The sequence below is a fragment of the Odontesthes bonariensis genome, chromosome 16, assembly GCF_027942865.1.
Source record: "Odontesthes bonariensis isolate fOdoBon6 chromosome 16, fOdoBon6.hap1, whole genome shotgun sequence".
In the NCBI taxonomy this organism is placed as follows: Eukaryota; Metazoa; Chordata; class Actinopteri; order Atheriniformes; family Atherinopsidae; genus Odontesthes; species Odontesthes bonariensis.
Window position 1 is genome coordinate 27,994,484 of NC_134521.1, and position 25,330 is coordinate 28,019,813.

The 25,330-nt window shown below is 42.8% G+C and overlaps 2 protein-coding genes across 18 annotated transcripts in view; both read right to left on the bottom strand.

The window, feature by feature from the left end:
- The window catches only part of LOC142401415 (uncharacterized), a 30,543-nt gene extending 10,751 nt beyond the window's left edge, over positions 1–19,792 (bottom strand). For 3 of the 17 annotated variants that reach the window (XM_075486808.1, XM_075486809.1, XM_075486806.1), the window contains exons 1-18: positions 19,236–19,792; positions 16,262–16,319; positions 15,703–15,798; positions 14,790–14,843; positions 14,514–14,692; positions 14,034–14,152; positions 13,826–13,912; positions 12,004–12,663; positions 10,088–10,153; positions 9,854–9,991; positions 9,481–9,726; positions 9,132–9,279; positions 7,277–7,612; positions 5,445–7,145; positions 4,123–4,383; positions 3,451–3,969; positions 3,100–3,192; positions 230–1,480 (exon numbers count right to left, since the gene is read on the bottom strand). In XM_075486808.1, coding sequence (XP_075342923.1) covers positions 230–1,480; positions 3,100–3,192; positions 3,451–3,969; positions 4,123–4,383; positions 5,445–7,145; positions 7,277–7,612; positions 9,132–9,279; positions 9,481–9,726; positions 9,854–9,991; positions 10,088–10,153; positions 12,004–12,663; positions 13,826–13,912; positions 14,034–14,152; positions 14,514–14,692; positions 14,790–14,843; positions 15,703–15,798; positions 16,262–16,319; positions 19,236–19,339 — 6,116 coding nt within the window. In that variant the 5' untranslated portion in view covers positions 19,340–19,792. The remainder of the gene's footprint in view (positions 1–229; positions 1,481–3,099; positions 3,193–3,450; positions 3,970–4,122; positions 4,384–5,444; positions 7,146–7,276; positions 7,613–9,131; positions 9,280–9,480; positions 9,727–9,853; positions 9,992–10,087; positions 10,154–12,003; positions 12,664–13,825; positions 13,913–14,033; positions 14,153–14,513; positions 14,693–14,789; positions 14,844–15,702; positions 15,799–16,261; positions 16,320–19,235) is intronic. The other 14 variants (XM_075486822.1, XM_075486820.1, XM_075486810.1 and 11 more) reach the window with 13 other exon arrangements.
- Positions 19,793–21,509: 1,717 nt separating this feature from the next.
- fam89b (family with sequence similarity 89 member B) lies at positions 21,510–24,998 on the bottom strand. The gene is made up of 2 exons (XM_075487324.1): positions 24,517–24,998; positions 21,510–23,170 (listed from the first exon to the last, which is right to left on the bottom strand). The coding sequence occupies exons 1-2, from the start codon at positions 24,760–24,762 to the stop codon at positions 22,961–22,963; spliced, it is 456 nt and encodes a 151-aa protein (XP_075343439.1). The 5' UTR covers positions 24,763–24,998; the 3' UTR covers positions 21,510–22,960.
- Between the last annotated feature and the right edge of the window lie 332 nt (positions 24,999–25,330).

The window sequence follows — 25,330 nt, forward strand, 5'->3', positions numbered from 1 at the left end:
GGCAGTGGAATTTCCAGTTTTCTTCAGAACGAATACGGTAATGATGTTCTTTGGGGGATGACTCACATGAACTACTTACAGGGAAATGCCAACCCTCATTAAGCAAGTTTAGTAAATACTATGTCCCCGGGGATGCAGTGAGTTCAAGTGGAAGCATACATAAGAAGCACCAAGCACTCACTCACCTCTCACCCTGTTTCTATTTATCCCTCCTACACTCCTTACTCACCCTGCTTCCCCCTCCATGTACAGTTCAGCCAGCCAGATGGAGCCACGATCTTCATGTCCTCGCTCATACTCTACTTCCTCTTCCTCATCTTCTCTTAGCCACACAGGGATGGCATCATGCTTAAGACTGGAAGAAGTCTTTTTAACTGATCTCACACCAGGATGTTCTAATGCTTTCTTAACAGCACAGACAGAGTTCTCAGGTTTGTTGGTAACCGCTTTGGAAGCAGGGACAGAATCAGCTGGTCTGGTTGAAACCAAACTGGCCTCAGCATTAGGTGTGACGGTCCCCGCTGGTTTGGGAACAGATTTGCATTCTTGATCGTTACCCTGTATCCTTTCATCATATGCAATATCATCCAATTCAGCCTCCCTCAGTGGTGGCCAGTTGTTTGATTGGCTGCTATTCCCTCTCTGATTGTTTGACACTGATGAGAGGCCCAAATACTTTTCCCCGACCCATGATGGAGTCTCTCCCCCACTGTCCTCCTCTTCCCTTTTTGTCTTTTTATCTTCCATTGCTCTTCTTCTCTCCCAATCGTCCTCCTTCTCCATTTTCTTCTCTTCCCCATCAGTCTTGTCTCTCTGTTGCCTAATTTTTGTCAGTGCCTTTTCTCTCTCCTCCAGATGCTTGTTTTCCAGCTCTTTCTTATCTTTTTCCAACCTTTTTATTTCCTTTTTCTCTTCCCTCTCCACCTTTTCTTTCTTTTCTGCCTCTTCCCTCTCCACCCTTTCTTTCTTTTCTGCCTCTTCCCTCTCCACCCTTTCTTTCTTTTCTGCCTCTTCCCTCTCCACCCTTTCTTTCTCTTTCTTCTCAATCTCTTCTCTCTCTTTCTTGTCTCTCTCCTCCCTCTCTGCCCTCTTAATGTTTCCCATCCTTTCTGTCTCCCTTCTCTCCATCTCCTGTTCTCTCTCCTTCTCCTGCTCAGTGGCTGCCCGTCGCAGACTTGCCACCAGACTCAGCCCAGATGTCTTGCCCGGTTTCGGCTCTAGTCCATTCTCGGAAACCTTATCCTCAATTAATGCCTGACTTTCTGCTGTGTCAGAAAGAGCCGTGGGGGGCGAAATGTCCATGCCCATCATACTCAGTGGCTTATTATCTGGCTCAGTGGAACACGGGATTGCTGTTTCTGCTTCGTGTAAACATGGTGGGTCTTCATTATTTGTAAGTGGGCATGGCTGGTCTGCAGGGGGCTGCTGACAGGCATCATTTGATCCAGCTGTGTGCAGCAAGGAGGCCACTGTCTCGTAGCTAAAGGGCAGACATGAGGGACAGGAAAACTGTGAGACAAAGCTCACCCTAAAATGCATCATGACCACAGCTGAACCCTGTGACAGAGAGCCAGACAGCATGCTTGATTAAACAGTTCCTTCACAGACTTTGTTTTGGTGCTCGTCCAAAGAGTTGCACAAAAGCACCCAAAGAAAATACATTTTTTGTTTTAAAGAGAACCACCCAACACTGTTTTCTAACCAGTTCAAAACATACTGGCATTTCCATCACTTCTGATGATTGGGAGCAGCTAAAACCCTTTCTAGTGCCATGCAGTCGAAAGCTGAGATCAGCTCAGAGGAAGATTTGGAGGTGAGGAGGGTCAATGTCAATGTCAAATCAACCACGAGCAACAACAGCATGATGCACTCTGGATCTGGATTAGAGGCAACATGTAAACTCTCTAATGCATAGATGTGATAGGACGTTTATGAAAACTCCATAAAATTCCATGTTTCTGCAGAAATATGACTTCAAACATGATCAGATATGCACACAAGACTGCAACATCGACACACTGAAACTATTTGAACAAATGAGATAAGGAATACTATTCATGGCCATTTACTCACTGCAACAAATAATCCAATTTCTGTGTGAGTTCGTTTGAAGGTGAAATTAGAGTCAGGTGTTTTCATTCATGTGACGACAGCTACGTATCAGCGGGTCCTGTTTTAAAGAACAGGCATCTGATCTGCACTTCCCATATGTGCATGAAAAAGGTTGATTCACAAGGACCACAGAGAACTAGCTGTTGATGCTTATCAGGCAAGAAAAGGCTACAAACCATCTCTTAAGAGTTTGGCCTCACACAGTCCGACAGCTTGTGTGTAAATGGAAGAAAACTCATTTTCTTCAGAATGATTTACTAACAGGATCACTCCAGCACCAAGTTGTAACAGTTCAAGAGGAGCAACCAAGTATAAAGCCTAAAAGCCTCCCACATTGTCTCGTGTTAATGTTCACGAGTGCACCATTAGGAAAACACTGAACAACAATGGTGTGAATGACGGGCCTGCAAGGAGAAAGCTACTGCTCTAAACATGGAGAAATCTGACGGATATCAGAAAGATGTTTTGTGGAAGAAAGACACCAAAAACAGAACTTATAGCTGTTGTGAAAACTATAAGCACACAAGTTGCACTAATGGTTGGTAAAATAGGAACAAAACTAATGTTTTGGATTGACCAAGTCAAAGTGTTGACCAGCAGAGATGCTGTAGAAGGACCTGAAGTAAACAGTCCAGGGGAAGAAACCCACAGACATCCAAAAGGTTGAAGCCATTTTGTAGAGAGGAGTGAAGTGAAATTACTGTGCAAGACTGGTCATGTCATTTCAGCCAACACTAACAGACACTCATAGATATGTAGCTTAACAGAACCATAGCATCAGATTATCACAAATAATCCTGAAATGACAAAGTCAAATTTTAGTCTTGGTTACAATCCACTTTTATGACATGTTTATGCAGAAAAGTGGAAACTTCAGCAGGGTTCACAAACTTTCAAGCAGCACTGTTTTCTTAGTCTGCATCTAAATGCATTCTGCATCAAACCCTAAAAACAAATTCAACCACACCGGCAAGCAGAAGGACTCACCCTCTATACAACACCCCAACTACTGCTGACATGAAGCCAGCAGGCGGCTCCGTCTGCAGCTCTGCAACACACACATCTGCCTCTGTCTGTGCACTGCCACACAAACAGAAAACACATACACACACACACACACATGTTTAACTGAAAAGCTCCAATCAAATTGCTTGAATTGAAATGTTGAGAGAAACAGCGCTGAGGTTAATATGGAGAGAATAGCTTCTGATGGGGTTAATTGCATCTACTGAGTTGTACTGGTTAGGCTGCAGCTTAATTGAAAATGTTAGTCACTCCATGTTTGCATGTGATGTCACGCCATGCTGCAGAGACTGCAAGGCACCATCACTGACTCACCCCCCTATAATACTCTTCTCCTCTTTCTGCTTCTCCTCCTTCTCTTCAGTGCTTTCGCTACTTCCAGTCTCTCGTTCCGCTGCGATCTCTCCTGTGGTCTCCTCCACAGCGGCCCACAGCTGCTTCTCTGCATCGCACACCGGCTTCTCATTGCTCATTAAACTCTTCTGATCGCCAACTACAACATCAGTTGCTTTCTCCGCAGCTGCAGCCTCCACTTGCGGTTCGTCTGGCGGCTGAAGATCTTGTTCCAGCCGCAGCCCTGGGTCTGCTTTTGAGGGGAGCTGTGGCTCCAGCACCAGAGCTGTCTGCTCGCCAGCTAGTTTAGGGGGAGTCTTGAGAGAGGTTGCTGTTTGCACAGAAGGTTCCTCTGGCTCTTTGGGCTCCTCTTGAACTGGTGGTGAAATGGTCTGAGCAGCAGGTGGTACCATTTGATGTTTTTCTGAATCTTTTGCTGTTTCTGGTGTGTGATCCTGCGTCACAGGGGCATCCACTTCAGCAGCATCTCTTGTGGGTGAGCTAGAACAGAGGCAAAGACACATAATAAAAATTTACTTTTCGTACAATCTAAATCATTTAGAACCAAACCATTTGCATGGCAGACAAACAACAACATAAAATGAGATTACGGCTGAGAAGCCAGCAGAAAGATGTCTCCTCATCCATTCTTACCCTCTGCACAAAGGATTTGTACCCTCCTTGGCAGAATTTTTTTCAGATGAATCTTTCTCATTTCTTCCTTCTAGCTCTTTCCATATGGGAATCTCATCAAACATCCTCTGTGGAGGTGGCACCAGCGTCAAGACCTCTAATTGCAATGGTTTATTCTGAGCAGACTGACGGACAGTGGGGCCTGAGCAGATGCCAGAACATGTGGCAGATAATTTCTTTTCTGTGACAACACCTTCCTTTATGGGAGAGGGTTGCTTCAGACTGGAATAAGGAGGAAGAAAGAGGAAAACAGAAAAAAAAAACGTAAAACTGACATGAGTAAAGGAGGTGAGGAAACAAAAAAAACTAATACTTGATATGAAGTGTTAGGGAGGATAGGATCACTGGCGTTAGCTTAGATGCGGTAACATAGAGCACAGAATCTATTGCTTTAAAATGTCCCAGAATATTTGGTGACTACGCGTTCATTCTGACTGCTGTTTCTGTTATTCACACAACACATAAAAAGCAGCGTAGCTCTTAGAGGGGCCTTCAAGAACCCCAACTGAACACATTTTGATTCAGTCTTGTATCAATATAACCCCATTTCCAAAGAAACTAAAATGAATTCCTGAAATATATTTTTTAAAAAAGGACTTTAAATGACACGAAAAACATTTCTAATTGAAAACAGAACAGAGCTGATGAAATGTAATTGTTTTGGGGAAAACTTTACAGTCTGAGCAGGCTGGTTTAGGGCCTGAACTGTGTGTGTATGACAAAGAAACATGTGGAGAATGAGTGCTGTGTGAATGGGCAAATGAGGCTTATAGTTTTAATTCGTCAAAATAGCTAGAAAAGATCTGTAACAGTTCATTAAGCATTTGAAATACATGCAGAATGCAGTTTGGTATTTGGAATAAATAATGTTCCGCCAGGCTTTTTTTTTCTTTCCCCAGAATTACACATTTCCTTTGTGCAGTGTTGTTGAAATTTCCAATATTTTCCAAAAAGAAAATGTGTTGTCTTTTCAGTTTAAAAATATACTTTGTCTTAGATTTCTGGAAATGGGGTTGAGGGTTAGTGTTATGGATCAAGCTCGTGAGCTCAAAATAATAACAACTAAGAGGTATTCAACAGACAGGAGAATCACAGAATAACTCGGTCCATATTGAGAGGAGATATATAGAGAATCAAATGATTAGACAAACTGAAAGCAGATTTAAAGGGAGTGAAGGGTGATTGATTTTATTTGCCGATTATGAAATGTTGTGAAAACGCCACCAAACCACACAGAGCACAAACACCAACAGTGAAATGATTATTTCAGGGCTGCAACTCACCGCTCATCGGAGGCAGAGTTTGATTTATTTACTGAAGGACTGGTTATCTCTCTGTCTTGTGATTGGCTGGCAGTTTGTGAGAGCAGCTGCTGGACTGCAGCATCGGTTTTTACCAGCGGAGGGAGGAGTGGAGCAGGAAGTAGAGTCTGAGTTCCATCTCCAAGAAGTGCATGGGAGTCTGAACTGGGAGGAGTTCTCATCCTCTGCTTGTCCTCATCTGACTTGTTGACCTCCTCACTGCAGACCAGAGCAGTGAAATCCTGCTCCTCTCTGGCTCCTCTCTTCTCCACCTCCTCCTTTTTCTGTCTTTGTTCCTTCTGCTGCAGAAGATTGATTTTCTTTTCCTCCTCTTTCTGTTTCCTGTCTTCTTCCTTCTTCAGTGTTCTTGTTGCTTTCTCTTTCTCCTCTCTCTGTCTCCTCTTCTCCTCCTCCTCCCTCCTTTTCTTCTTCTCTGCTTCCAGCCTTATCTGCTCCTCTTGTAACTGTCTCCTCTTCTCCTCCTCCTCCCTCTTTTTCTTCTTCTCTGCTTCCAGCCTGATCTGATCCTCTTGTAACTGTCTCCTCTTTCTCTCCTCCTCCTCTTTTTGCATCCTTTCCTTTTCCTTCTGATCCTTTAAGAGTCTCTCTTTCCTTCTCTTCTCCTCTTCATTTCTTTTCTCCTCCTCCTCTTTTTTCCTCCTCTCCATCCTCTCCCTCTCTTCCTGTAAGAGTTTCTCCTTCTCGAGTCTCTCCTTTTCTTCCAATTCCCTCTTTCTTCTCTCCTCTGCTTCTTTGATTCTTTTCTCCTCCTCCTCCCTCCTCTTTGCCTCCTCATCCACCAGCCTTTTTCTTTCCTCTTCATCCTTCTTCTTCCTCTCTTTTTGTATTTCCTCCTCCTCCCTCTTTCTTTTGTCCTCTACCTCTTTGACTCTATTTCTCTTCTCCTCCTCCTTCCTCTTACTCTCCTCATCTGCCCTTTTCTTTCTTTCTTCTTCTTGTCTCCTCTTCTCCTCATCTCTCTTCTTCTTCAATTTCTCTTCCTCATGTTTGTTGTTTTCCTCCTCCTCCTCCCTCTTTCTTCTCTCCTCCTCTTTCAATTTTTGTTGCTCCTTCTCTTTAGCCTCTACCAGTCGTCTTTCCTCTAACTTCTTCTTCTCTTCCTCTTCCAAGAGCCTCCTTTTCTCATCTTCCCTCCTCTTTCTTTGCTCCTCCAACACTCTCCTCTCCTCTAACCTTCTTTCCTCCTCCTCCTCTTTCATTTTCTTCATGAAAACTTCTCTCTCTAGTCTTTTCTCCTCTTCCCTCTTGAGTTTTTCCTTTTTTTCCTCGAGCTCCAGCAGCGTCCTCTCTTGTTCTTTTTTCCTCCTGTCCTCCTCCTCCTCCCTCAGTTTCTCTTGTTTGTCTCTCTTCTCCTTTAGAAGTCTTTCTTCTTCGCGTTTCCTTCTTTCTCTCTCTCTCTTCACCTCCTCCTCCTCCTGTAAGAGTCTCCGCTTCTCCTCCTCTAGCAGTCTCTTCCTCTCTTCCTCATGTTTTCTCCTGTCCTCCTGCTTCAGGAGCATCTCTTTTTGCTCCTCCTCTCTCCTCCTCTGCTCCTCTTCTCGTTTATTTTCATTCTCTGACTCCCTCTGTCTCTCCTGCTTCTTCACCATTGCTGTTCCCTCTAACTGCTTTGTCAGTGATGGTTTTTCTTCATGTGCATTTTCATTGGTTTTCTGTTCAAGACTGCAGAACAGATAAACAAAATGCCTTAATTCTATGTCTCTGTGTAATTTTAGTATGATTTACTCACATCCTGAAACCTTATTATTGTAATTTTTTAAACCTTGATCATTTCATTTAAATAATATACTCACCCTGGAGGACACCTTTTGATAGTATCACGCTTAGAGTCATCCTCTTCCAGAAACAAGCCCCCTGATTCTTGTCTCTGGTTAAGTGACTCATTACTGATGTCATCAAAGTCAGGCTCAGGCTTTGCCAGGGGAACCTTTTCACACTTATAGGGGCTCTTAATACTCTCATTGATAGGCTTGCTCAAATCTGTTTGCCTCTCAACTTTCGGCTGCTTATGGGTGATAAAAGCTGCCACGACAGTGGTAGAGGACTGTGTAGTGTTGGAGTGCTCACAGCAGGAGAAAGGCCAAGGAGGGGGCGGGGCTATGATCAGCTCTGAGCGGGGCTGGGCAGGACTACGGACAGAAATGTTCGCAGTCAGGCTTGACACATGAGCAGGTGAGATTTCAAAAGGCTTAGTGTGTGGGCGACCATTGAGGAACTACAGCGCTGATAATTACTTAAATGCTGGGCGGTCCATGCAATTAGAGAAAGGGCAACGACAAAACACGCTGCTGGCATGTGTTAGCATACAGGAAGCTGAAACACCAAGCAAAAAACAGCCCCCAACTGCTGAGAAGCTGCAGATCAACAATTCTCACAATCCTTGATCCACAAATCGTTATACAACAGCATGAATCAGCAAACTGGAGCGTTCAGGGGGGTGGGGTGGGGTGGGGTTGTGTAGCAGTAGCTTGGGGCCATTTTGATCATTATGAATGCTGACAAGGTGACAAGGTGCTGTTCTCCAACTCTGCCCTACTCTGGAGTCTACTGTTATAGAGAACGCATGAGAAAATCTATCTATCTATCTATCTATCTATCTATCTATCTATCTATCTATCTATCTATCTATCTATCTATCTATCTATCTATCTATCTATCTATAAATAAAAGTACATCACATGAGGCCAAACCAGAGAGATGCGTTTCGCCTGAATAAAGTATAGTTTGATCAGCAGGTCAGTTTCTGATTCCTGAACCAGTGTTCCCTCAGGAGCAGCACACACTTATACGTTTAGTTATTTTTGTTAGAATAAGAACCCTTCAACCCACTGCAGTCAGTGTGTGACAGCTTTGCAAATTTATCACAAGTTAAAGAACACTTTAGCAAATAAATTGTAAACATGATGGAACAAACAAAGAATAAGAATAACTCAGGCCATGAGTAATATTTTAGCTAAGGTCTGCCTTTTTACAAAACTGGAAAATCCCACACATGCCCACCATTGTTTTATGCTTATAAAGTGTTATTGATTAAACCACAGTAACTGTTAATTTACATGCAAGCAATGTACACATTTTTTTGTGATTTACTGTCAGATACTAATGAAAATGCACAAAAAATGTATAGCAAGTCATTGCAATTTAAGCTAACATATCCACCAAGCTCAGCTCTATGGATAAGTGTGGTACTGTTGAGCATGTGCAGTGACTTTCTGGACTTTTTAAATAAATGAACTCATGAAGAAATGCACACATAAAGCATTGAGTTCTAGAGGTGCTGGTAAGTAAAGGTTTTGATGTAAGGACTAAGACTGGCAAATAGTTTTCCAATATCTAGTTTTTAAGATTACTTTAATGATATTTAATATAGAAATCTGACTTTACAAAACAGCAAATATACTTCCAAAACTGTCAAACTTTACTTTGGATAATAATGAAACATTGTGCAAGTATGCTCTTTTTACCTGAAGCTACCATTACAAAGATAAGAAGATAAAAATCTGAGCTTTTTTGGCTTCTTCAAAACTTGTTTTCTTTGCTTTACTGTTTCCTTTAGGCTCCTCAAGATGCCTTTTAAGCTCTGTTGTTCTATTCACAGATTTTCTTTTTCCTCACAGTTTCCTAAACTAAATCATCCCTTGAACTCACCTGATCTTTCCTGATCCAGCTTTCTTTTCTGTGATGACAACCTTTGAATGCAGGGCTGGTTTGCCCGGCTGGTTAGATATTCTGTTGTTTGCCACTGTCTGGTCAGTTTGAGAAGAATTTTTTCCTTGGCTGAGGGGGGGCGCTGAGCCTATAAAGGGTGACAGCAAGAGAGAGCAAAAAACAGAATATAATGTATGAGTCACAGCTGCAGGAAAAGAGAGAAAAAGCCGCCATTGCTTTCAAAAGGAGACAATTTATACTGATAATAGCATGGAACAAGTTGCCTTAAAGTCACTCAAAGCTGATATAAACAAAGACAGGGGACAGTTTAATTAACGGGCCGGTGTACCTGACTGAGAGGAGCTGATCTGAGCAGGAGGAGCAGAAACAGGAGAGACAGAGAGAGGGGAGGAGAAAGAAGTAGGGGTGGGAAGGGAAGAGCAGTGAGAGGGTGCGGGGAGTGGGAGGGTAGGAGAACGGGCTGAAGCCTCTGGTTCACAGAGAGCATCAAGATCTGGACTAGTTAACAGAGGGACTGGGGGGATGTCGCCACCTGTTGAAGAGGAGTCAGATACAAGCCACGCCCCTGGAGCACCTGAGGAAGGCAGAGAGCGAGGACAGAAAAGGTGATTCTCTAAGGGGAATAAGGATGAAAAGGAGGAAATAGAGAAAAAAGGGACTGAAGAAGGCCAGAAATAAGAAATATTCTTTACATTAGTTACCTGACTCTGAGCTAGAAGAAGAAGATTTAGGGAGAGATGGCGTTGATGCAAGTGGAGGGGCATCAGCAGAAAAAGGAGAGGGAGAGGTGGGACGGGCAACTGGTTTAACAACCTGAGGTCTGAAAGTGTGAGAATGGCCTGACATGGAGGATAAGAAATAACAGAGAATAGGTTCAAGTTTAAGGCAAGTAGATAAGTATCACTTGAGTTAAGATGGTTGGAGCGGGGACACACCAGAGACGGAAGCAGAATCATTTGCACTGTGAACCTGTGGGGGGCGCCGCTGGTGTGAAACAGGAGCTGAGGGCAGGAGGGAAGTGCAGAGGGAGAAGAGGGGCACAGAAGAGGAATAAAAATTAGACAAATAGTGAAAGTGGAAATGAATAGCTCACATCAAAGAAAAAAAAAGGGAAACGTTACTCCATTTTGTTTTGTTATCTTTTGTCCAGCGTAGCTTCTTTTTGCAGCTGAGAGTATCACAAACCAAGTTCAACACAGCCTGGCTTTCATTGCATTACAAAGCTTTGTTCATCAAACTCAACCAAAAATGCACTCATCACCCACAGCTTCCATGAAGGGGGGCAGGTTGTTAAAAAAATGTTAAGACATTTCAATGATTTATGGTTTTACTGCGTTACGGAATAAAATCAATGAAAGGGAGGAGGTTTTTAAATTTAAACCAAAGATTCATAAGTTACTGTAGTGGTCTCTCCAGGTTTAAATGGAGGCATCTTGGTGAAAATAAACACTTTAGACTTAACATACCTCTTCAAACCACTAATCGCACTGCGTCATACACCCCTCAAGGTCTCTGTATATATAGATCAGCTGTGGTGTCGCAGCAATTTTAAAGAGCTTACAGCGTCACAGTTTGACTTTATCATTGTGTACTGTCCAACAGTGTTTACATCCTGTTCACGTTAATGTCTGTAGAAGAAGAGTTTCAGCGGAACTCATTTACATACATATGTTATCAATGAGTTGCTTATATTTTCATAAGAAAATTATCGCTGTTTGTTTTACATATCAAAATATTCAAAATAAAAGTACACGCGATGTTTGTGTTTAGAGCTCTGAGTTGCTGCATTTCATCCTGTGGTCTTGTTATATCTGCTAATGTTGCGTTAATAAGAAAAGAACTTCAGGTTTCTGATGGACCAGCCTGAGACTGAAAACAATTAGATAAACAGTTTGGACCTTTCTGATGGTGAGCTTTAAATCTTCTGTTGTTTGCTAGTTTTGCAAGTGGTGTACAATGAAGCAAGATCAACGGCTTAGCAGGGTATGTTGAGCCTAAAGTCAGAGTTTTCTGTGTAAAGAGGGCGGCTTTTTTTAAATCACTATGTTCAGAGATTCGAATTAAAAAGGTGCTAAAACGTGCCAAGATCTGGTCTAAGAATGAGATGATTTATATATTTATGGCGTCAGAGCTAAATGCACTTCTTAACTACGAAGTTTAGGAGCAGCTACCGCAACCTTAACAGCATTTTTCTGATTGCAGTAAAAAACATTTCATCTTTTTCCAATGTTTTTTATATACTTTACACTTCTCCATTCATACAACCTCCTCTTCTTATGAATGCAGTGCTGTCTGTATTTTTTGGTGTGGAAGAAGTGGCAAATGATGTGTAAAATGTGCCTTTTTATCTGAGCTCAATGAAAGATCACAATCACTATCACAGTACCCGTTATCTCTGAGTGGAGATTTAAGTTTTGCTGAAAGCCTGGCTGTGTTGGAACGAGCTTCAACCAAAGTCTCTGTCTCTCTCGACTTTGGTTGAATTCAGGAGAAATTAGAGTCAAACTAAGATACTTCAGACTGAATTACTTTCAAAACCTGATAGATCTTGAAGATAAAAAGAAAAAATCCAGGAATAAAATGCAAAAACATGCTGTTTCCTTTGCCATTTGCCTGGGTACACCCCCACTGACCAAACATTTAGATATGATGAGAACTTTCGCATGCATAGTACTCCACACACCACACCACTTTATACATTAGTAACATTGCACATTCAGTTATTGACTTTGTTCCATGGGCATGAAGCAAAGTTATGTGGAAAACAAGGTTAAATCAGACCATTAGACCATTACATATGAGGAATCAGTTATCAGTAAGCATGCCTGCCTGCTGGCCAGCCTCTTGGTACCTTTAGCTGAGCCTGACTGGAAGATTCTAGGCAGAGAGGGAGGCTGAGAGATGCTCCAGGAGGCGGACGGGTGAGCAGATGGAGGCTCAGAGGACACAATGAGTTTTTGGGGAGAGGAAGGTTTGGGTGGGAGAGGCTGGGTGGCAGTAGAGATGGGCTTATGGGTCAGAGTAGTGGATACAATGAGAGATGATGTTTGGGAAGCCATGGAAGAAGGTATGACTGTAGTATCAGGTAGTGATGGAGATGAGAAGGGAAGTTTGGCAAACTCAGATGGTACATTTGATTTAGCAGAAGCTTCATAACCAGATGAAGAATTACGGAGAACTGAGGTCATTGCCGAAGAAGGCTCAATGGACTTTGAGGGGAAAGTAGAGACGGAGTTGGAGCATTTAGAAGATGGAGGATGGGGGCCAACATCTGAGAGAGGAAAGGCAGAGGAGGCACTTTGGACTGGTGGAATATCCGCTGTGACCTGGGACACTGCAGAAGCCTCTGGAAGAACAGGGTTGGTTGTTTTTTTATGCTTGGATCTTGGTGAGGGCTGAGGGGAGGGGCTAAGGTAAGGTTCTGATTGGACAGGGCCGCTGGAGAGGGGATGTCGGGAGCGACGGGGTGAGGGGTGAGGAGCAATCGGTAGAGGAGGGCGGGAGTGGACTGCTGAGGAAAAAAGGACCGGCATCGAGTCCACAGGCAGGGTTAAAAGATAGAAGTATGGATTGATGGAAGATGGTGTTTATAGAAAGAGAAGAAATGAAAAAAAAGAAGAGCAAATGAATTGTAAATGACAATGAAATGAAACTGAAAACTAGATTACTGTTGCAATCACGTGACATCTAATGAAGATACTGTCCTGAGGATGCTTTGTTAATCATGTCTGATTTATACCACAAACAAAATACAGAACTGAGTGGGAAATAAAGCCCATTTAATATTGTCTTTGCATGTTTTCTGATCATTTTAGTCTACATTTGCAACTGATAAGTGCTTTAAAATGGAAAGCTGAACCATCATCACATTTCACTTGGCTTTTAAATGCACCGTGTTGTTTTGCCTCAGTCTGACTTGGCATCCATTAAGCAGTAAAGAAAACTGTAATTAGCAACACAAGTCAAAACAGCTTAAGTCTGCAAGTCAGCACTGGACTGTGACTTCGGAACGGAATGATTTGACTTGCAGTATGAAATGCATTTAAGCTGTAAGAATATCTACAGCGAGCGAACAAAGTAAGTCACAGTACTGAAATCCTTGGTCTTTACTTACCTCGCAGGTCATTTTCCAAACAAAAACTTTAAGCGAGTTTTTTAGTACTCACAGTACTAAATAAATATAGCTCACAGTACTTCAAGTACACTTCACTATTAAAGCTAGATTTCACTATTAAGGTTTATGTGCACTGTTACTTTTGAAAAAGCTAAATAAGACATAATTTCTTTCATTCTTAAAGACCAGAAACATCTGAGACAAGCAGTGTGATGTGAGAGCTCGGGGCATGTGAGCTGTCACCATGCTTAGCATTCTCACATTGTCACAGTCATGTCTCTCCAGACACAAAAACCTCTCTGTGCCATGTTGCAGCTGGAAATTTTCATGCCTTCAGACACACTTCTGTATGTTGGTGGCAGTCTATCATCACATGATTCTCAGCTCTAGGTTAGAAGTATGGTATTCAAAGAATCTTGTGGAGAGGACAGCAGAGCAAGTGACAGTTGCGTGTGAAATACTGCAATATGAAGCAGTTCAGTAACAAACAGACAGACAGGGTTCCTCTTCACACCTCCGCTTCTATGTCAAGTGAAAAACGAGATGAAAGTCAGGCTACCTGAAGCTGGAACGGTGGCTCCAGTTGAGTTTCCCTTGTCAGGTGGAGGGGGGGCGGGGCGGTTTGGACGAGTTAGAGTGTGTGGCGCTGTGGCAGCAGCCAGAAAAGAGAGGGCGGAGGAGAACGAGGAACAGGAATAAGTGAAAGAAGAGGAGAAATAAAAATGAATGTCAGGGAGAAAAGACAGTGTTGAAAGAAGTCTGCCTACCTGTTGCAGTCACAGACTTCTTGTCCTCGTCTTCATCACTTTCGTTGAAGTCGTCCAGGTTCCCGATATCTGTGGGTTTGACGCTCATCAAGCTAGCAAGGCTCTGCATGTCTTCATCACTGAGGAAAAAGAGAAACATTTACTAAACAGTTACTAAAAAGCACTATCTTGTAGATGACGTCTATTTGTGACGGAGAAGAATCAAAAGTTTTAAAACAGTTTTTCAATGATTCAAGTTGTCATGGTGTGCTGTATTTTTCAGCTAAGGAAGTTTACTTCTTACTTTCAAAACTCTTCTTCAATACAAAATAAAGCTTTCAATTCAATCAATCAATTTCCACCTTCAAGTATGTATTGATGAGGAGCAACATCTGGAAAAGTATCATACCAGTGCAACATATCCTTTAGGACAGAAGCACAGCAAAACCTATATCTCATCAAAGTGGTGCAGGCAGGGAAAGAGATACTTCATTTACTCACGTGGCTTTACCCTCGCGGACAAACACACACGACAGCGACAGCTTGAGCGTGGCCTCCACCACCTTGACTGACAGCGGCTTCAGGTTCAGTGTCAGGTCAGTCTGAGTCACTGTGGGACTGGCAAAGCGTTTTAGGTTGATATCAGCAGATGCCAGGACCTTACGGTGACCCTTGTTCTCCTGTATATGATCAATAGAAAGGATTGTGATGCTTACGGTACTTTATATTCTTTGTTTCCATGTGTAAAGTGAAATTAGTCTGCGCAGAAGTACTTACACCCTCAATGACAAATGTCCATTCTTTGTCCTCAAACTCATCGGTATTGGGCTCCTGGAGGGTTGATGACAAACGTTTGTTTAATCAGACATCCTCCCCACACATTGTTCCCCCATCCACCCATGCAGCCATTCACCAGTTGCACCGGTAAACGGATATATTTCCTATAACATTATCTCTTCATGTCACGTGTAAATACCTATCATCGTATTGCATACATGCCAATTTCCCCTTTAAAACTGTGTACACTTTCCTTTTTCTGTCATCCGAAGGTGAATGCATCAAGTCTTAATGAGTACCCTGATTTTTTTCTGTACTCAGACATTAAATATACAAACACTTTCCTACTCCACTGTCTAAGCTGTGACCATCTGCAGCCTCTAACATTTTTCACAACAGTGGCCAGCACACAAGCAGAGGTGGAGAAAGAAGTGAAGTTAAAGATGTCAGTGTGTATGTGTATATATACAAACATATGTTTTTTTTCTAGCTGTGACATTAACTCGGCATGACACTGCAAATGGAAAAAATGTGTCTTTCATAACACCTGGTAGGTTATTTGTGTAGGGAAGCAATACCTTCTACTTCTCCCTCACCAGTGTGTTTTACAGAACCATAGCACGCAAATGAGACTATGAATTGTTATGATAAAAATATAAAAAAATGTAACAACTATAGGGACTTTATCACTATACCTAACTTGTCATAATGTTACATGTGAACGGCTAAAACTGTGCTTCACAGCATGGCTCAATGCCACTGATTTTTGTACGTTTGAATGAACATGTTGAACATTTACGCAGAACTGAACCTTGCCTGAGTGACAGGAAGTAGTTTATTGATAGAAATACAAACTACCAGTGACTTGACCTGATTGACCTCCGTTGTAAACAGTGTGTTCTGAGTTTGGTACCTTGAAGAGAGTAACAGAGATGTCGATGTTTTCCGGGACGGGCCACACCACCATGCCCCGGTAGGGGTTCTTGATTCCAGGCTGCCAACTATGGAGCTGCACAACAAACAGCACATTAACAAAACTGCATGTTTGTAGCTTTGCCATCCGTGTTACTGAAGATCATCTCATGTTTTATATCTTCTGTGTGAAGGCTGTTTTGGAAATGTGAGGACATTTTGTTCAGTCCTGACTTTGAGGATTAACACGTTTGTTTTATGGTCTGAAACAGACTTACATTTAGGTTGGGATTTAAATTAGCCACTAAGTTATGGTGGATAGGGACTTGGTAATTCATTAAATAAATGAATGTCCTCGCAAGGATAGCCAAGCAAATGTGTTTGCATTTGTTTTCAGATTCTTGTGAGGACTTTAAACTGAGCACACCAATCAACAGATGAAGTTTTCACTGGTCCTAACTTGGGTTTAGGGTTACAGTTCTGTTAACAGTGGGGTTACATCCACAACAGTGGGGTTGTGCATGCAGAAATGTTTGTTAGGTTTTTTCCTGTGGCTTTACCTTAGAGCACATGCGTCTGTTCCTCCTGGTCCACACAACCCTTAGCTTGTCTGGTTGCCTTTAGAAACACAGAAACACACCAAAACAGAAATGACTGCTTGCCTCATGTTGTTACATAACAATCCACCTGACATGTTTCACACTCAGACGTATATACTCATACACAGACAGGACAAGACCACTAATTGGCTGTGGAAAAAAAAGTTTTCATAAAGAGCTCTAGAAAACTTTTATCTGGAATCTTAATAGTACCTTCAAACAAAGTGGACATTATGCAAAACAGATAAGACATGGTCTCATACAAGGTCTTATGACTGTCACTGCAAATAATGCCTGTGAGCCAGTGACAAAAGCACTGGGACTGTGTGTGTTTAAGCACATGTTTTGAGTACATTCTAATATCTTTAATTGGTCTATCTGTGTCTATAACAATGTCAGAGAGTTCAAGCACCTGTTTATCTGTAATTACGCGACACAATGTGTGTGCTTTTGTTGGTGTGTGTATTGGTAATGTGCTTCTATTGTATTCACTGAGCCTTATTTGGTAGAGGAAGTGAAAGCGGAAGCTCTGAAGTCATGTGACCTGACTGTGAGGCGCACCGCTCCACAGGAAGAAGGAACCCCCTTAATCTGAGAACACACACTCGTGCAGATGTAGACTCATAAGATAGTGACACCAATAATTCATCCTCAAACCTCACTGCTGACCTAAAATAGTTTTTTTTTTTGTATCACCTACACATGTTCATCAGTATAATAACATCACCAGTATTTAGACTGTTGTCATTGCCTCGTGTTTCTCAGGTTTCAGTGTAGTTGAGAAGGCTTTTGTGCACATGTGTTTCTGTGGTATGTGTGTTAGTGGGTCGGGAGTGGCATCAGAAATAGCCTGGCAGGAACACAGTTGGGGTGATGTGAAAAGGGAAGAACATCATAGGGACATGACATGAAAATGAAAGAAATGGGCACAGTTACAATGGGCAATGGTAGAGGGCTGAGACTGGTTGCACAGACAGTAATGGTGTAATTAGGCTCGGTAACATGTTATTATTGCAAATCACATTTCAGAAGACAATTTCCTTTTCTTCTCTACAATTAACTTGTTGAAATGTACAAGTGCCTGGCATTCGCAATAGGCTCACTAATTAAACAACATATATTTAGATTTCTAATAGCAGCTGTTTCCTTGGCAAAACCCCAAACTCACTAACCTCTCTCAGGGTCTCGTCCCATGAAGCATTCCTAGCGTGGCATAAAAATAGTCTTGTTGCTGACTTGTTAAAATATGTCTGTGTCTCTTTATTGTCTAATTTTCTAACTGCTGTCTTCTCTAGTTATTCCCTTCTGTGTGTTTGTGCACCTTTAAGGAAAATCTGGCTACTTGGGGACAGCGGTAACAGCTCTGAACTCATAAATGAATACTATGAACTTGTTCTCTAACTTTTTAGGAATGAGATGTTGAATAACAAATATACCACTCACAAACCAAGACTATAAATCAAATGGAGTTGTGGTTCAAGCCACTTGGCAACTTCCACTTAAAATATTCAAATATTTACTCTCTTTGGGCCCTGTTTTTGGCCTCCAGCAGCTCCTGAGGAATATCTGTGGCAGTGCACCAGCAGTTGCATATAATGTCATACAAAGGCACCTTAGCGGTCAGTATGGGTGATGTGTGAATGGTTTCAAATCATAGTTTTAAATTAGAACAACCCCCAAAAGCACATGCTGATACATGCGTTCAGATAATAGTCCTACAGAGTGACGTATGGTACATCTCCAACCACCCACTTGGACAAATGTTCACCTCGTGCCCTGATGTTTGATCCTATGTTTAAACCTTTGACAACAAATGCAGGGTTTAATGGCACACACAAAACCAAAACTCTCAGCTTAATCTACAGTGTTTTCTCTCTTCTCTCCCTTTCTCCAAAGTCTCTCCTGACTTTTATCTACCTGTCTCCACGTCTCAGTTGTAAAGACTACCTGCCTGTTTTCTGTATCTGTCCCAGTTTTGACAGATAATTCAGCCTCCTCCACAATCTTTCTACAGCTGATCAAACTCTTCCCTGTCAAGAGCAATCAATCAGAATCTGATCTGTGTTTCTTATCGTGTTGCTGACCAGCCACTTGCACAATTTTTCTATGCTTTAAAGTAATCTCAACAGATAAGAGGGCGCAACGTGGGCCAAGCAAGACATCCGGGCAAAGGTTTTAAGATACTGCAGAAATGTTCTTGGACTTCAGCAGTGGATGGAAGGTTTTTGTTTATTTAGTAACAAACAGCTAAGAAAGAAAGCCAGAACGAAAGAAACAGAAACAAAAATGTTTAGTGGTGGTTTTAAGTTTGATCCAAGACTCCTAAAGCCGACATTTACGATTCATTTTTCATTTTATCTCAGCTCCAAATAATGCACCGGGTTCAGCTGACAACTGTTTTATCAAGAAGCTGCTCACCAAGGAAGGTAACAGAGCATGGGAGTGATACAATAATTAATTTGCATCTCTGGTTTGACATAACAATGAGATTAATGAGTCTCATTATGAAAAACAATAAAGCAGGCCAGGGATGTATTACATACACTTAGCCTGGTTGATTGTATTTGAATCACCAGGTCATTTCCTATTTCAAGGTCCTGACAACACGGAGAATTGACTATGACACACTTTATCTAATTATTTAGCCAATTCCCCCCACCTTACTTTGAAGATGAATGACTTCTGAGATAAGGGATCTTTATGTTGATCTGTTTACTGCCCCTCTGACATTCATGAGAGGCGTGGTGGGGGATCGAACTCGCGCTCACTCACACTGACTGACTTACAGGGGACGCCCTCAAGTTTCTCAGAGTAGCGGAAAGAGTCACAACATGAGAATGAACATGTCTTCCTAACTAATAACAAAGCAAACAACGGGCTTGTGTCCATTTCAAACAGGGAGAAACCTTTACACACGCAGGGAAACTTCACTCACCATTTCTTGGTGCACTCCAAAACAAGTTCCTGGTATGAAGCAACAAACTGAAACTTCGAAGCCTTTTTACCAACTCGCTGCAGTCTTTTCCACACCGAAGTCATCCCTCCTGCCAGTCAAATAAAACTTGAGAAAGAGGAAAAAGAAAGATAACGATCCAACTTTGTGCGCTGCCTCTGCTCCTTATAAGGTTTCCGTCTCCTTCCTCTGATGATGATGATGATGAACCCAACACAAGCTGCGACTTGCGCTCATTTGCACTAACTTGAATTACGCACACTCACACTACGGGGAAACGTCGTCATGTGCGCCACAAAGAATAGAGCTGTATGCAGAGCAGGCAGAAAAAGGCAGGATTAAAGAGGAACCGATTCCGCCCGGCTCGCTGTCATTCACACAAGCTATAAATGTGAAGCTAAAGTTTCAACTAAACAACTCAGGCTCTCTCATTGACAGCTCGTCTCTCTCTCTGGCAGTAATCCACATGGAGACAGCACGGCTTTCTCAACCCTGGGCTGTTGTAACACAGATCTGCTTCCTCTATAGTTAGTCAGCCCTCCCTCTCTCCTCCAGTGACAGGAGCCAGTCACAGACAGACGGGCAGAGCGTGAGACAGGATATATGCAAAGTGTCAGTGGTGATGCAGCATTAGCTTTGACAAAGTCCTTTATCTCACTGCTTATTGGACATGTGTGAATGCACTGTAACAGTCATACCTGCAGACTTTGAGCCTGACTGTGTAGGTTATATCAGCTGGAACAGCCTTATCTTTCTGGGACTATTTCCCTTAATCACTTATATCACCTGTAGTCTGTATGGCTGAAAATAACACTTCTGTTTGTTCATAAACCATTGTTATTCTGAACCAAATTCATAGTTATGAGTCAGGTCACTTCCTGAGTAGCAGCTGCGTCACCCAGCACTCCCAGGAAAGTGTGTTTCATCCGTTAAATTACGGAGGAATGTTTCCAAAGCTGAGGGGCCGACCAGCTCCAGTCTGTAAGTGTGTGTGCTGAAGCTGGGTCAAGGCACAGGGATTTTCCTCAGTGAGAGCAGGAGAGTATTTTTAGATGGGGGAACAGGGATGGATGGATGGACAGAGGCAGCTGGGGTGGAAGAGTGTGGGGCAGCAGCAGGGGGAAACAAATCTCTCATGACTCAGAGTTGGTTTAATATTACCGCGTGGGTCCAGCATTCAGCAGTGCGTTATTGCTTTGTCCACTCTGACCAAACCCCACTAACAGCATGACGTCCTTCGCTTTCCTAAGATCTTAACTCAGACTATAAGCAGCAGCCACCATGATCCAACAGGCCCTGCATTGGCACAGACATGCCAAAGGCAACCCCATAATCCTATAAAGGACTCGGACTCCCAGACTAAGGAAGATACAAATCAACAAGTGGATCTGGCGGATCGTTTGCATTACATTCCCTCAATATCTGGTGATTTTTGCATCAATTCATTGCTGATTTTGGTCCCATTTTAGTCATAAATCTCCTTTTGGTTGTTTTGTGGCTCTCTGCTCTATTTGGATCACACACACACATATATACATACATATATATAAATATATATATTGACCGTTTTGTGCATCTCTCCGAGCTAGTTTTGCCTCATAATGCCTTCTTTTGCATTTGAGGTCATTATCTAATAATCTAAGCTGTTTTGTGTGACAGTTTGCTCACTTTGCTTCTCTTCGGTGCTATTCTAAAGCTCTTTTATTTATATTTTGGTTTCTTTAATATGCTTGTACCTGAAAGAAAACCACAAAAGGACTGTTATGACAGAAGATATCGCACACATCCACATTTCGACATGGGAAAATGTTTCAAACAAAGCCCACAACATATGCTGAATATAACCAGAGAGCAGCACGAGACCATCTTCTCAAACATCCCTCCACAGGAAATGATTTCCCCGTGCTGCTGCTTTAAACTTCAGAGGGGGTGGCCAGCGCAGGTCAATTAGCTCCGTGACGGGAGACAGTGTGTCCCCTGTTGGTCATGTCTGGCAACACCCTCTCTGACACTGGCTTTAGTTTCAGGTCTGGGCATACATTAAAGAGTCATTTGCTGGTTTTTCTACATCGCGTGGGCAAATCTTTGTTTGATATGTGAACTGCAGCCTTTTACCGAAACACACTGTTGAACTCCTTGAGTTCAAAAGTTCAAACCTTGTGATCCCTAACTGGCAGCTTAACATATCATACAAGCCAACTAAAAAAAAAAAAAAAAAAAAAAAAAAAAAAAATCAGCTTTTTAGTATGTCTGAAATAAAAAAAAAAAAGACTTTATTCACAAAACATATTCTACTGTGCAAAATTGTGTTGTCATTGTTAAGCTGCAGAATGATTCTAACTCAGTGATACCCAGCTTTGACACAAAATCATTGAGATCATGACAATAACGGTATTGGACTTATTTGGGGTTCTTACAGTCATTTCCCCACTGCTCCAGGAGGCTTTCTCAGTTCTTCAGTTCCAACTAACTGATGCCGAGTTCCACTTGTGGTGTCTTTTACAACTCGACAAAGCATCATGTGGGACGCTGCAGGCAGTCGTGCAGGACACTGGGGTCACTGTACATGAAGCGATGAGCTCATGGTGGGGACACTGGTTGCAGAGACGTGTCCATGCAGTAATAAGTGGCTCTTTTCAGATGAGCTTCTTTCTGGTTTAATGCAGACTGCCATGTTCACTCCTCTCTCAAACTTTCTTTCTTCTTTGTGCAGAATTTTGAAGACATTACTGTCGATGTATAGGCGTCCTTTAGATGCTCAACTGGTGTTTGGCTCTTTTATTTTGAGGGTCAAATATTTTCTGTCCGACAGCATAGTGGGGTCTAAACTGCACAGGCACGTGAGACTTTCGTCCTCACTGCGAACATCAGAGTCCAAAAAAAGGCTGCTCGTCTTCCTCCATATCCTCCAATGTGAACTTTCAGTTGCTGATTTGCAAAGACGTCTACTTCTGGCATCACACATCTGAATCAGTCAATTAATTGAATAAAACGGCCGCATATTTGATGATAATGTGTGATGTCTGTCAGACAAAGTCATTTACATGCAGCTCTTGTGCTCTTCTGACAGGAAAACTATAGAAAAGGAGCGATTCAAACTTAACAAAGCAGTCATATCAAACATTAATTATCATAGCGTACATTCATTAAATGATGTCATAATAACTGTTCAAATTTTGTAGAATTTTGTAGCACGTAAATAACTTTTCAGACAAAGCTGACAATCCTTGTCAACTTCTTGTGCTTTTACAACCAAACTGGATCCGAACTTCAACCAAAGCTTGGAGAAAACTGTCTGAACTCAAATGTTGTCTTACTTTTCCACATAGATGAGAAACCCTGGAGTTTTTAAATGATTCCCTGGTCCTGGCAGGATGAGGAAAACAGACTTTTACAACACTGAATGCAGATGGAACTCACCTGGTTCCAAGTTGATTTACACCTGATACAGTTTAGCAAAAAGCCATAAAAAAAGGCAAAGGCCACATATGTGAGTGCTTAAAAGGACCAAGAACATCAAGGGAATATCAAATAAAATGATTTGGGGTTTAAGAGGTGTCAGACAGATGCACTCCGATATCGACAAAACAGGCACTGATGTCACAAAGTCTACATGAAAAGAATGTGGATAAATCGATATTTGTGGTATAAAAGCCCTTACAAAAGGGGCCTAAAAGTCTCTACAGTATATGCTATATGTGTCTGCATCATGCGATATTAAAGGAGTCTTTGGGGCAAGGCTGTGAAAGAAGGTTTGCCTCATCATCCTTCTCCTCCAACCGATCCTCGTCTTCCTCCTCCTCCTCAGAGTATCCATTATCAGCAGTGAACGAGGCCTCGCCCTTGCACTCCTGGATGGCCTCATGGAGAGACCACAGTTGGCAGAGCAGAGACATGTCGAGCTGACGCAAACCAACCTGAAATATACAAGCACAAAATAAAGCTGAATGACAAAAAGGTGAGTTGGTATGCAGCCTCTGGACATTTAATGCCTTAGCTCCTACGTTTCCTTCCCAGCACACTGCTGGTTAAAGGCAAACACCAGAATAAGAACAGAGATGGGCAACTGTCATGGTGAATCTCATCAGGAGCAGAGTTGACTGAAGGAAGATGCTTAAAGCCCAGTACACCCTCTTGCACTTCTCCTGTTTTAATGTATCATCACGTAAATGTATTTAAAAAATCCTCTGGTGCATACAAGGATCTAAAATGAGGTATTACGGCCTCAGATGAACAACAACAAATAACATATTACGTTGTATAATAATTTATTCAACAGAAACTGAACCTAAATGCAGAAGCAGAGGGTGAAAAGCTGTGATTCAGCAGCTTGAAGCAGCACCTTTAGCAGCAAGTAATCATTTTCTGTGTGACACTATCAGTCTCTTCAGTTCATGGTGGACTCAGTGACTGCAAGGTGCCCAGGTCCTGTGGCTGCAGAACCAGCCCAGATCATCAGCCCTCCACCACCGTGCTTGACAGCTGGTGTGAGGTGTTTGTGCTGATGTGCTGTGTTTGGTTTCCTCCAAACGTGCTGCTGTGCATTATGAGCAAACATCTCCACTTTGGTCTGGTCTGTCCAAAGGACATTGTTCCAGAAGTCTTGTGGTTTGTTCAGATGCAGCTTTGCAAACCTAAGCTGTGCTGCCATGTTCTTTTTTAGAGAGAAGAGGCTTTCTCCTGCAGCCCTTCCAAACAAGCCACACTTGTTCTGTTTTCTCTCTAATTGAACTGTCAGCTGCTTCTCCTGGATCACTGCTGATAATTTTATCAGTGCCTGAAGGCTCAGCCCAGCAAACTGCCACAACTTCTCTTTTCATAGAGGTACTCACACCTACTGATGATCAGTTAACCAGGCACATCCCATTAGGAAATGAGTAAAAACTTGTTTAAACTTTAAATAAAAGACAGAACGTATACGGAAGATTATGTTTACCATCCTAACAGTGCAGTTGAACTATTCTCCAGTAGGTCATGTGGAGATGTGTGAAGAGGGCCAACAAAATGCCCGTTACTCTAGTCACTATAAAATGAGAGTTCCCAAGTGTCCAGACCAGTTTAATATACGAGTTTCCTTTTAACCCTGAAGTGTGATGAAGATAGAAGCAGACAGAGTGGAAAGTTTGATTCGTTTTCCACTTTAAACCCCGCTGGAGAAAAGAAACCGGCCAAGCTTAGGGTGTAAAAGTTCTCAAAGCATGCCTCATGGGTGTGCTGGTCAGTCCCACGGTGGACACGTGCAGGACACGAGCGCATCCCTTACCATCTCTTTCCGCAGAAGAGCCAGAGCTGCGTCCAGACCCCTCGGTTTGGCGGCCACAGTCTGTCTGTCGCCCCCGCCGCTGATCTCGGCCTGGATGCGGGCTCTCTTGCTGTGCACCCTCTCCGTGTCCCGCCACGAGCCGCCGCTGGAGCTCAGGATGCCGCTCAGGCTTTTAGGCAGCGGCGGCAGCCCCTCTGCTCCCAGGACGCCGCCGACGCGATAGTCTCGGCTTAAAGGGGCGTCCATCGTGACCAGGAGACGCAGTTACAGTTTCCACCGAAGAATGTCCAAACTTTGTGCACAGCAGGGTCAGAACATCACCCGGAGGTGCCGTTTTCTCCTGGCAGAGCGGAGAGTCGTAGTTCAAAAACACAGAACAAAAGCATAGCGGACGGGGAATTATTTGGCTACAGCAGACAAATTAACGTCGGGTAAATGTCAGGCTTCCGGGCTTTGTTTTGTATCCTGCTCTTTGTGTAAGAGGCACGGGGGGGGGGGGCACACTGACAGGCCCCTCTCCGACCGGAAGTGAACGTATCACGCTGGGCCGTGTGTGTGCGCGTGTGTGTGCGTGTTGTCTTGATGTTGCTCTCTACCTCCAGCTGGTTAGAGGTGAGGCTCACAGACCCGTTAGAACGTAGAACTGTTGCATTCCACTATGCCTCGTTACACGCATCTTATTAGATATGGCACTTACACATCTTACACATTTCAAATCACGTTGCCGTTTCCGTGAAGTCTCCATTAGTATAGCAAGACACAAACATTTTGCCCCGTTTAAAGCAATACTATGTAACATTTCTACCTTAAAATA